The sequence below is a fragment of the Hemiscyllium ocellatum genome, chromosome 5 (genome assembly GCF_020745735.1).
Source record: "Hemiscyllium ocellatum isolate sHemOce1 chromosome 5, sHemOce1.pat.X.cur, whole genome shotgun sequence".
Classification (NCBI taxonomy): Eukaryota; Metazoa; Chordata; class Chondrichthyes; order Orectolobiformes; family Hemiscylliidae; genus Hemiscyllium; species Hemiscyllium ocellatum.
In genome coordinates this window covers 67,398,847-67,411,783 of record NC_083405.1, presented here as the reverse complement: position 1 = coordinate 67,411,783, position 12,937 = coordinate 67,398,847, and the positions used below count along the sequence as shown (strand labels likewise).

The 12,937-nt window shown below is 41.1% G+C and overlaps 1 protein-coding gene across 7 annotated transcripts in view; it reads left to right on the top strand.

The window, feature by feature from the left end:
- cobl (cordon-bleu WH2 repeat protein) overlaps positions 1–12,252 on the top strand; it is a 352,002-nt gene extending 339,750 nt beyond the window's left edge. For 6 of the 7 annotated variants that reach the window (XM_060824844.1, XM_060824845.1, XM_060824841.1 and 3 more), the window contains one exon: positions 11,716–12,252. In XM_060824844.1, coding sequence (XP_060680827.1) covers positions 11,716–11,802 — 87 coding nt within the window. In that variant the 3' untranslated portion in view covers positions 11,803–12,252. The remainder of the gene's footprint in view (positions 1–11,715) is intronic. The other variant, XR_009644700.1, reaches the window with a different exon arrangement.
- The last annotated feature ends 685 nt before the right edge of the window (positions 12,253–12,937 follow it).

Genomic DNA, 12,937 nt, shown 5'->3' with positions numbered 1-12,937 from the left:
TGCTGAAAGCCATGCTTTCATCCATCAGTTGGTATGACACATGTGACCTACTGATCCCGTAAGCCCTCACAAGATTTTAGGCAAATGGCATTCAATATTAGGTTTAAATCCTCATGACCATGACCCAAGGGATTTCATAGTTACATTCTCCCTGTGTTTTTCTTAAGCTGGCACATCAAGATGCATAGCTACTTTTCCCTTTGTTTAAATGTGATAAAATGTATTATTTATCCTGTGCAACAATAGCAAAAATACTGAATGTGTTCATTTTGGATCATTGTTTCAAAATTTAAAAATGCAACTGCACTACTGATATTCATTGTTTTTCATTGTTCTTTGGAGGTGTGAGGATATAATTGAAGTTTGCACTGCTCACAAATGAACATATAAAGCTTTTGAGCTGCATATTGCTGGAGAACAATTGATAATATTTGCTGCTGAATGCTATGAGGTGAAGCGTTCAGCAGAATTTTCATTCCTGGTTTCCAATTCCAAAGTTAGGATGAAATGAGCCATCTTCCCTTTGCTGTAACATTCTTGGAATGCAATTGTCATGTCCTGTAGGATATTTCTGGAGTATTTTTTAACAAGTGCTGTAATTGAATTTGACCTACTGCCAGAGCCTAGAGTTTTAGAGACCTGCTGTGCCTCAAACAGGGAGTGGGGCCGCTGGACTCTGTATGGGGCCGGGGTTGCAGTGGGGTAGACCCAATGAGCTCGTGTCAAGGGTAAAGTTACTGTGCTTGGGACAGTGGTGGAGTCACTGTGCTCAGGACGGGGTGGGGTTGCTGTGCTCAGGATGAGGTGGGGCTGCTGTGCTCGGGACAGGTGTGGGGTCACTGTCTGTGGGACTCTCGACTATCCAACTTAACCATGCTTCTCATAAATTTGACATAGTCCTATAAGGTCACCCTTCAGCCTATAACGCTCCAATGAAAACAATTCAAATTTGTTCAATGTCTCTTTATAGCTATTACACTCCAATCCAAGCAACATCCTAATAAACTTGCTTTGCACCCTCTACAAAGCCTCCACCTCCTTCCTTCATGTGGCAACCAAAACTGCACACAAGACTCCAAATGTGGCCTAACTAAAGTTTTATTCAGCTGTGACATGACTTGACAGCTTTTTTTATTCACTGCCCCAACTGATAACATCAAGCATGTGTATGCCTTCTTTACCACCCTATCTACTTATGTTGCCACTGTCAGGGAGCTATGTACTTGCACCCCCCGGATCCCTCTTTATCTCAAAGCACTGAAAGGTCCTGCTATTTACTAGATAGTTTCCTCTGATACTTTGACCTTGCAAAATGTGTCACCTCGCATTTGTCCAAATGATACTCTATCTGGCTTTTCTCCGCCCAACTTTCCAACTGATTTGTATCCTGCTGTATCTTTTGGCAACCTTCCTCACAATTCACAACTCCACCAATTTCCATGTCGTCTGCAAACTTACTAATCAGACCACCTACATTTTTATGCCAATCATTTATATGTACATATGTATTACAAACAACAGAGGTCCCAGCATTGATCATTGTAGAACACCATTGTTCATGGACCTCCTGTCAGAAAAAAATCCCTTCACATCTATCCTTTTTGAACACTTGTATTCCCTTACTAAAACATAACTCTCCTCTAAAATTAAAGAACAGTATTGACATTAGGAGGTGGAAACTTAGAAGGCAAAAAGTCAATTGTGTTAAAATAACACCAGCAATTTGGTCTTCTATTTTCTAAAAATATAAATCTTCTCGCAAAGGCTGCAGGAATAAAGGACAAGGAGTGCAATAAACTCATAAAGGGAAAAGTGATGTTTGTAAGAAATGTCGAGGGGCACCATCACAGCCTACTGTAAGTCTGCCTTTACTAATGGATTTCAGGAAGGTAATGGACATGCATTTAAAAGTATGGGATCAAGAAAGAAAAATATTTGCATTTTACATTTTGCATTACAATCAAATTTTTACAGTCAAAAATAATTTATAATGGATAAGGACAAGACATGGACTGCCACCAAAATCTCTCACTGAGCATAAAGGGAGGTTTGCCAGCAATTAATTCAGAAATATGTTTGCAGATATAAACAAAACAGAATGTCCTTTTACGAATGGGAAATGCAATTGGAACCATGTAATAGTAGATGAAATGTTCCATAAAAATTTTGGCAGATCAGCCAATCTGTAAATTATCACTTGCAGTACTGGGGCTGTACATGGTAAGAATTTGTTGCAAATGGTGGGAGGATATGGCCCACATCAGTCAGATTTTGGTAGAAATCTTAATGTTGTATCAGTAATAAGTGATCCAGCTGTGAAGCCCCTGTGAAGGGGCTACTAACAGTTGTGGTTTTTAAGAGAATTTGAATATGGTGCATGCTCGCAGCAAAGCTCTCATTAAAGCTGAAATCTCAGAAAGAATTTGGTGTACTTTAAGATATATGGTAAAGGATATGGTTCATTTTAAGAAAGGGATGTAAATAATGGAGAGGTCTAGGGAAGGTTATTGGTAAAGATGGGAAAATAACTATTCACCCAGGGAATCAGACTGTTCGGGTACACCAAGAATGATTGATATGGCCTGGAAATTTGCAAATTCAAATGGGCGGCACGGTGGCACAGTGGTTAGCACTGCTGCCTCACAGCGCCTGAGACCTGGGTTCAATTCCCGACTCAGGCGACTGACTGTGTGGAGTTTGCACGTTCTCCCCGTGTCTGCGTGGGTTTCCTCCGGGTGCTCCGGTTTCCTCCCACAGTCCAAAGATGTGCGGGTCAGGTGAATTGGCCATGCTAAATTGCCCGTAGTGTTAGGTAGGGGTAAATATAGGGGTATGGGTGGGTTGCGCTTCGGCGGGTCGGTGTGGACTTGTTGGGCCGAAGGGCCTGTTTCCACACTGTAAATCTAATCTAATCCAATCTAAATGAGTTATCGAAAATGGTAAGGAGCCAGGTACTTATCATACCCAACAGTTGCACAGCAATGATGACTGAACTGTCATTATCTACAGTTAAACAAAGAGCTACAGATGCTGAGGACCTGAAACAAAAACAGAAATTGTTCAAGCAGCTCTGCAGATCTGGCAGCACCTGTGGAGAGAAAGCAGAGTTAACGTTTCGAGTTCAGTAACCCTTCCTCAAAACTGAAAACGTTAACTCTGTTTTCACTCCATATGTGCTGCCAGATCTACTGATCTCTTAGGCAAATTCTGTTTTTGTGCCAGAATCTACAGTTTGTCAGATAATGGATAGAACAGTTCTGATGGTCAAAATGAGACTATATTGGACAACTTCCAAAAATCAATACCAATGACAAATATTTGCCAGGCGGGGCTAGTCAATAGAAGTACAGCAGGGAAGACCACTAAAAAATATAAAAGCTGAATGAATTTACAGGATGAAATACAGGGAGGTTACAATGTATCAGAAATGTTGAAGGCAAAAAAAAAGTGTAAATTCAAATAGTGTGTAGAGGAGCAAACTTAATCCCAGAAAGAAATCACATTGAAAGAACTCATAATCATAGAGGAGGAAAGTCAAATGATTGCTATCCAGAAAGAGATAAAAAGCACAGTAAAACAAAGATGAGAAATATAATACAAACCAGGAACATCACCAGGAGCACATGCCATTGTGATTGGAAGCCGTTGTGACCTTGAACAAATCAGAAGGCAAGTTAATGTAATCCAGGGCGATGGAGGTGGGATAGGTGGAAGGAGGTCAAGGTGAGGGTGATAGGCCGGAGTGGGGTGGGGGCGGAGAGGTCAGGAAGAGGATTGCAGGTTAGGAGGGCGGTGCTGAGTTGAGGGAACCGACTGAGACAAGGTGGGGGGAGGCATCTGCTCCCAGGAGGACTTCGTCTCCGCCGCATCTGCTCCCAGGAGGACCAATTCCAACACCGCACAGCCCAGATGGCCTCCTTCTTCAAGGACCGCAGATTCCCCCCAGACGTGATCGACGATGCCCTCCACCGCATCTCCTCCACTTCCCGCTCCTCCGCCCTTGAGCCCCGCTCCTCCAACCGCCACCAAGACAGAACCCCACTGGTTCTCACCTACCACCCCACCAACCTGCGCATACAACGTATTATCCGCCGCCATTTCCGCCACCTCCAAACGGACCCCACCACCAAGGATATATTTCCCTCCCCTCCCCTATCAGCGTTCCGCAAGGACCACTCCCTTCGTGACTCCCTTGTCAGATCCACACCCCCCACCAACCCAACCTCCACCCCGGCACCTTCCCCTGCAACCGCAGGAAATGTAAAACTTGCGCCCACACCTCCACACTCACTTCCCTCCAAGGCCCCAAGGGATCCTTCCATATCCGCCACAAGTTCACCTGTACCTCCACACACATCATCTATTGCATCCGCTGCACCCGATGTGGCCTCCTCTATATTGGTGAGACAGGCCGCTTACTTGCGGAACGCTTCAGAGAACACCTCTGGGCCGCCCGAACCAACCAACCCAATCACCCCGTGGCTCAACACTTTAACTCCCCCTCCCACTCCACGAGGACATGCAGGTCCTTGGACTCCTCCACCGGCAGAACACAACTACACGACGGCTGGAGGAGGAGCGCCTCATCTTCCGCCTGGGAACCCTCCAACCACAAGGTATGAATTCAGATTTCTCCAGCTTCCTCATTTCCCCTCCCCCCACCTTGTCTCAGTCGGTTCCCTCAACTCAGCACCGCCCTCCTAACCTGCAATCCTCTTCCTGACCTCTCCGCCCCCACCCCACTCCGGCCTATCACCCTCAACTTGACCTCCTTCCACCTATCCCACCTCCATCGCCCCTCCCCCTAGTCCCTCCTCCCTACCTTTTATCTCAGCCTGCTTGGCTCTCTCTCTTATTCCTGATGAAGGGCTTATGCTCGAAACGTCGAACTCTCTATTCCTGAGATGCTGCCTAACCTGCTGTGCTTTGACCAGCAACACATTTGCAGCTGTGATCTCCAGCATCTGCAGACCTCATTTTTTACTCAAGTTAATGTAATCAACAAGAACTACAAAACTGGAAAGAAATAGTGAACAACCAGCCCTGTTACATAAGTCGACATACATACAAAAGGGTCTCGTGATGAGACTTGTAAAGCTACAGCAAGGCTAGAGGCTTGAGATTTAGAAGAAAAACTGGAGATCAAGAAATAAGAGTACATTCACTGACGACAGGAAAAAGAATTTTGAAAATTGTTTTGGCTTTGTTAGTAGTAAATTTTTTGAGGAGGTGACAAAGATGATCGTTGAGGGTAGATAGATGTTGTCTATATGAATTTTAGTAAGGCTTTCAACAAGGTCCCTCATGGTAGGCTCATCCGGAAGATTAAAATGTATGGCATCCACAGTGACTTGGCAGCGTGGATTCAGAATTGGCTTGGCCATAGAAGGCAGAGGGTAGTAGTGGAAGATTGATTTTCAGGCTGGAGGTACATAATTAGTGGAATCCATACTGTGACCTCTGCTGTATGTGATGTATATAAATGACTTGGATGAAAAACTTATCACAAAATACAGCGGGATATAGATCAGTTGCAGATACGGACAGAGAAATGACAGAGGATTTTAATCCGTGTTAGTGTGAGGTGCTATACTTTGGGAGATCAAATGTTAAGGAAAATTACACAATTATTGGCCGAACACTAAACAGAACTGATGTACAGGGGGATCTTGAGGTTCAAGTCCATAGCTCCCTGAAAGTGGCCACACAAGTAGATAGGGTGGTAAAGAAGATGTATGGCGTGTTTGCCTTTATTGGTTGGGGAACTGAGTACAAGAGTCAGGATGTCATGTTGCAGTTTTAGAAGACTTTGGTTAGGCCACACTTAGTACTGCGTTCAGTTCTGGTCGCCACGTTACAGGAAGGATGTGGAGGCTTTGGAGAAGGTGCGAAGAGATTTACCAGGATGTTACTTGGATTCGACGGTATGAACAATAAGGAGAGGCTAGAAAATCTCAGGTTGTTTTCTCTGGAGTAATAGAGTCTGAGGGAAGACTTGATAAAAGTCAATAAAATTATGAGTGGCATAGAGAGATTTGACGGTCAGAATAATTTTCCCAGAGTTGAAATGTCTAAAATTAGGGGCACGCATTTAAGATGAGAGGGACAAAGTTCAAAGGAGATGTGAGGAGTAAGTTTTTTTCACACAAGTTAGTAGGAGTGTGGAACATGCTGCTTGGAGTGGCGGTGGATTTGCTGAATTTGCTAGGCATCCAACCAAGGCAAGAGGCCAATTTTGAAGTATTAGAGTTCAGTATAACTGTAAAAATTCCCCAGGCAAATAAAACATTGAAAAAATTAACAATAGAGCACTTAACAATGGGAGTGTTTATAATTTTCCTTAGGGGGCAAGAGAGGGAAATGTTGTCCTTTAGCTTGGGAACTGAAACAATCAAAAGAGTGATTTAAAAAAAGCACCTTAGCTGCAGAGACTCTCCCTCTTGGTGAAATATAATTTTGAACTAAAGTGTTGGAAGAAATTCTAAGGGGTTCAGCAGCAATACCCACTTAGTGCTTCATTGATCATTTAAATGGGATAACTCAACAAAATGTATGAATGACAAAAGGCTGAGGGTTAACATTACAGTTTTAAAATAGATGGTGGAGAATGGAAAGTCTAATGCTGAATGTTTTTCAGGTCTTGCCACATGCGCATACGGACTACCTCAGTATCTGAAGAGTTGTGAACGATGCAGAACAATCTGAAAATTAACATCTGACCTTACATTAAAAGATCAGATGTTAAACATAGAACAGTATAACACAGTACAGGCCCTTCAGCCCTTGATGTTGTGCCAACCTTTTATCCTACTCTAAGATCAAACTAACCTACATATCCTTCATTTTACTATCATCCATGTGCCTATCCAAAAGTCGCTTAAATGTCCCTAACTAATGTCCCTCTACTAACACTGCTGGCAGTGCATTTCACACACCCATCACTCTCTGTGTAAAGAACCGACCTCTGACATCTTCCCTAAACCTTCCTCCTATCACCTTACAATTATACCCCCTTGTGATAGGCATTTTCTGCTCTTGGAAAAGCTCGCTGACTAATCACTGTATTTATGCTGCTCATCATCTTGTACACCTCTGTCAAGTCACCTCTCACCCTTCTTTGCTCAAATGAGAAAAGCCTTAGCTTCCTTAACCTATCTTCATAAGACATGCCCTCAAGTCCAGGTGGTATCCTGGCAATTCGCCTGTGCATCCTCTCTAAAGCTTCCACATCCTACCTATAATGAGACGACCAGAAATGAACACAATATTCCAAGTTTTGTCGAACCAGGGCTCTGTGGAGCTGCAGCAAAACCCTGCGGCTCTTAAACTCGATCCCCTGTTAATGAAAGCCAACACACCATATGCCTTCTTAACAACTGTATCAACTTGGGTGGCAGCTTTGAGGGATCTATGAACATGGACCCCTCTGTTCCTCCATATTGCCAAGAATCCTGCCTTGAACTTTGTATTCTCCATTCAAATTCAATCTTTCAAAATGAATCACTTTACACTTTTCCAGGTTGAAATCCATCTGTCACTTCTCAGCTCAGCTCTGCCTGTCAATGTCCTGTTGAAACCTACAACAGCCCTCCACACTATCCACCATTCCACTGACCTTGATGTCATCAGCAAACTTACTAACCCACCCTTCCATTTTCTCATCCAAGTCATTTATAAAAATCACAAAGAGCAGAGGTCCCTAAGAAACACCACTGGTCACCAAACTCCAGGCTGAGTAGTTTCCATCTACTACCACACTCTGTTTTCTATGGACCAACCAATTTTATATCCAGACAGCCGAATTTCTCTGTATCCCATGCCTCCTTACTTTCTGAATGAGCCTCCTTTGGGGAACCTTATCTAAATCTTTCTAAACCTTTCTAAAATCCATGTATGCCACCTCCACTGCTCTACCTTCATCAGTGTGTTTTGTCACATCCTCAAAGAATTCAATAAGGCTTGTGAGACATGACCTGCTCCTCACAAAGCCTTGCTGATTATCTCTAATCAAATTATGGTTTTCCAAGTAATCATAAATCCCGTCTCTCAAATCCTCTCCGATAATTTGCCACGAAGATGTAAGACTTTGACTAGTCTGTAATTCCCAGGATTATCCCTATTCCCTTTCTTGAACAAGGGAATAATATTTGCTACCCTCCAATCATCTGGCACTACTCCCAATGGACAGTGAGGACGCAAGGATCATTGCCAAAGGTGCAGCAGTCTCTTCCCTTGCTTCCTGCAGTAACTTTTGGTATCTCCTGTCTGGCCCAGGGGACTTATCTATCCTTACGTTTTTCAAAATTTTCAGCACATCCTCCTCAACATTAACGTGATTGAGCATATCAACCCACTCCACGTTGTCCTCACAAATGACAAGGTCTCTCTCAGTAGTGAATACTGAAGCTAAGTATTCATTAAGGACCTCCCTACCTCCTCCGACTCCAGGCACAAGTTCCCTCCACTATCTCCAATCAGCCCTAATGGTTGATTATCAAACACTACGATGGTGTGTCCACATATGATTTGTATGACAAATTTAAATGAGAAAAGTTGAGACATTCCTGGCCTTCTGACCTTAATTTCCAAATATGTGTTGACACAAAAAAATTGACCAGTGTCTTTCATTGATCAAAAAGCTTGAAGGGCAAGGCAAGATGATGAAAACTGAGCTGAAAATAGATCATAATTACTTTTAACCTCTATTTTGGAGTGGAGTTCTTCTGATAGTAGATGCTAGACCAATATGCAGGGCTTCTGTCTTCTGGAATAATTTCTTAAAACAAGGCTCTGCTGGCAACAGACTTGCATTCGGAACATAAGTGTTCCTTCTGTACTTTAATATTTTCTAGTACTTAATAAAGACTAATTATATTCAAAATCTCGTCTAAAGAATATCTCCAACAATTCCAATTAGTATACAACAGAATCACTTTTTTGACTGGGAATTGTTTACACAGCTGAGTCTTTCTCACCTGGAAGTTAGCTAATAATTAATTTATTAAACTGTGATAATCTGAACCAGCCAAATTTATGTTGTAATCTGGCTCGGGAGCAGCAATTTGTTTGGTGCAACATTTGAGATCCCAGGTACTTAGTAAGAGAAGAGCCATAAGATTCCACTGTTGTGAACAAATTTGCATTTCTGTACCAAGTTAGGATGCTCATACAATCTGCAATATATAAACAACTTGTACAAAAACAGCTGGAATTCACATGAGGTAAATATGGGTAAGAAGCAAACTGGTCAAAAACCCCAGACAACACATCAAGTAGTTATGTGGTCAAGACAGATTTCACAGTTTTCTCAGAAACTATCCCCATTACTCTGATGCTCATAATATTGTGGCTCACCACATCTTATTGAGATCATGTATCTGCTACAAGAGATTACAATTCATTACTCTCAAAGGTCTGGCTTTTCTGATGTGAACGCTTTTAATAACTGTTCATGTCATGGAAGTTCACTTGTCTTTCCGAAGATTGTGCTGCTGGATTCTGAAATCCAGCATGATCTCCAGCAGAGGAGCAAAATGTTTTTACATACATATCCTCTAAACTTTCTGCCTCTTCCTCTTAAATCTATTCCCCCGATCATTAATCCCTCCATAAGGGGGAAGAGTTTCTTCCTGCCCCTCATAATTTTATACATTTCATTTATGTCCCCTCTCAACCTCCTGTGGTCTAATGTAAACAATCCCAATCTATCCAATATCTCTTCAGAATTAAAACTCTCCAACTCAGGCAACATCCTGGTAAATTTTCTCTGTACCCTCTACAGTGCAACCTCATCCCTCCTATAATGTAGATTTCAGAACTGCATGCAATACTCTAGTGTGGCCTAATCAATGTTTCATATAGTTCAGACCCATATCCTCCTTGCTCTTACAAGGCAAGTTTACTATATGCCTTCTTAGGTACTTCATCCATCTGTTCTGATATTTTAAGGGACTAGTGACATGCCCATCAAGGTCCTTCTGATCCCTAGTGCTCCCAGGGTCCTACCATGATGCAATAATAGTGTCCTTATCTTTGAGCCAGGAGTTCTAGATTCATGGTCCCACCTGCTGTAGAGGTGTGTCACCACATGTAAGAACTGTTTGATTTTTTAAAAAATCAAAGAGGTGGATTCTTAAGAGTGTGTACCTTTGGCTTTGTGATAGTCTTCCTACCTGTAGGTAAAAGGGTGTGAAATTCAAAGCATGTTCCAATTAGTCTTGGTTACTAGAGACTCTGATCAAACATTTCCCATGATTGGTAGTGCTTGTTATTCATTCTTTGATAAATAATTATTTGGATAATTTGATGGTGGATTTTTTTTTAATGAAAAGGAAGAGCTGTTTTTGTTTTAAACAAACAAAATAGAGCTTGGTTCTTCATCAGTAAGGGGTTGGCTTCTGAATGAGGAAGGGATCCAGAAGTGAAAGGTAGAAATTGATATTTGTGCTAAACTGCAGATTTACATTAAAGTGCTTGCAAATCTTTGACAATCTTTTGCTACCTATTTCAAAATATTGATATCAGTTTGTTAAATATCCAGTGCTCTAAACTATGGGCCTGGTTACAGTCAATCAGCTGCTTGGGAAAGTCAGGATCAGAATCGTGTCCTTATAAGGGGTGAGGAGCCAAATTTCACCCAGCCCATGTCTTGTCTTGGCTCTTTTTGCCCTGTTGTGTTTTCTGCTGGATTGAGAGAAAGGGTGATGACGAAGGATAGTGCAGCTTTTAATTCTGGATCAGGTGAAAGAAAATTGGTGAGGTATCCCGATCAATTGACTAGGCAGCAAAGAGATACTGCAGAGTTAATAGTGTGGGGTACATTGAATGGTTGAGTGTAAGTGAGAGAAGATGGTTCATGCAATAGTGAGAGTGATAGAATATGACCCTTATTGTGAGCTGGATGTAGTAGCAGAGATTTATTAAAGGTGAGGTATCATAGATGGTCATTTGCCTTCCTCTGACACTGCTGGGCATTTCTCCAGACAGCTGAGACCTCACTGATTTGGATAGGCAACTGCAGACCAGCTGGCAAGTTCTGCTGTCATGACCTCATCTACCAATCCTGGAGGAAGAGAATGTCTGTCCTCTGCAACACCCATCCACCAGGACCTCCATGTCTTTGTCCACAACGTTGGTCACCAATTTCGTCTTGTCTGCCATGTTCAGACAAATGTCATATACCATGCAGGGTAGTTTCAGACTGACAGTACTGTCTTGGTATGCAATGGCCTTTTAAAGAAGGCACCAGTGACAGGAATACAAGGTCCACTTCAAGATATCTGGGCAATGGCATACTCTTCAGGATGCGGCATGTGGAAGAATTTGGCTAGAATTGGACAAGGGGGCACTATATGTTCAGGGTAGTAGTTAATAAGGTGAGCTTGGGACAATAGCATGAAAAGTCTTGCTAGGCTACATGGAGAGGAATCCTGTATGAAACTGGACAAAAATTACACTTAGCCAAAGGATTATAAAACTCAGCAGCATCTTTGAAAACCTTGTCAAGACTCATCTCTGTTCAACCAAAATTTATGAAAATTTCTTCATCTTATGTCCTTGCTCGACATTTATTTTCCTTAGGCCTGTTTGTGAAACATTGTTTACACTAAAGACATCATAAAAATATGAATTATTATTTCAATGAGCATACCTGTTGTACATATTCACAAAAATATTGTTTTACTGGAATGTTACTTAAAGCTTATTTCCATTTAGGTCGCCATTCCAAGAAATACAGTGCAAATCAGTGGAAGGACACGTTCTGTACAAAAATCAAGCTGCTCAAGCCCATACATTTCCTAATGAACAACTATGTTGGAAGTAATCGCTCAATGGCCTTAAAATATCATTCAGAATACTTTCAAGAATACAGAAGAAGTGACAGAAACAAATATGTAGTGATAGATCACAGTTCTGCATTATGTAATTTTTTTGAGCAAATGGTCTATTTTAAGTAGAACTCAATAAAGCTAAACATCTATTTGATCTTTACCAATATATTGATTATATTATGGATACTTCCATTGTAAGTACCTGGACCTCTTACTTAATTCATACATAGTGAATATTCTGCAATAAATTTTCACCAATTGCAGTGATCTCAAAACATAAGCTTATAAAAGATTATTGAATGGTAGTTCTGGGCATCAGTCTGTGCTAATTCTGCCAAAAACTATGTTCTCTTTTAGCTTTTGCAATTGCAGTCTTTTCATTGAATTCAAATTTCATTGGAATTTAATTAAAGTATTTGCATTGCCAGTACTTACCAAGTATCTAATGTAAACTATAACTTGCATTTGTTAATTTAGATTATATGTTGTAATCTTAATTTGTACTTATCTAGGGTCACTGATTTTTTTTTTCTTTCGACAAAATGAGATTGAAAACTTGTCCTATAAGTTTACATTTGAGCTATTTTTCTATGAATGGTATATATGATTACTTGTTGGTAACATAAGAAATAATAGATATGACTTAACTGTCTCTGAAGAGGAAAAGATGTAACTGATTCTATTTAATGTTTACATAATTATTACTAAATGTAATTTGTGCCATAGCTAAAATTTGTATGATTAGTAACATGACCATTGTCTTAAATGACAGTACAGAATTTTTGTTTTATTACATATGCTTTTGTAGCAGTAAGACGTTGAAAATTTTAAATACACAAAATAAAACCTTAGCCATACATTAATACTCATAAGTTAACAGTAGATACATCCTCTATTGTGTTATGTAGCAGTATCACTGTCTCAAGTGCGACGGTAGTTCAAAAGTGTTCATCCTTGAAACATATGAGGCATCAGTAGAAGGAAAACAGTAATCTGCTGATTCATAATCAAATATATCTTTTACTTCTCCATCAGCATCCAGTCAATTGCTAAAATCTCAATGAAAGTAAAAGAATATGTGGTGGCAGACCATTAATACTTGTAAA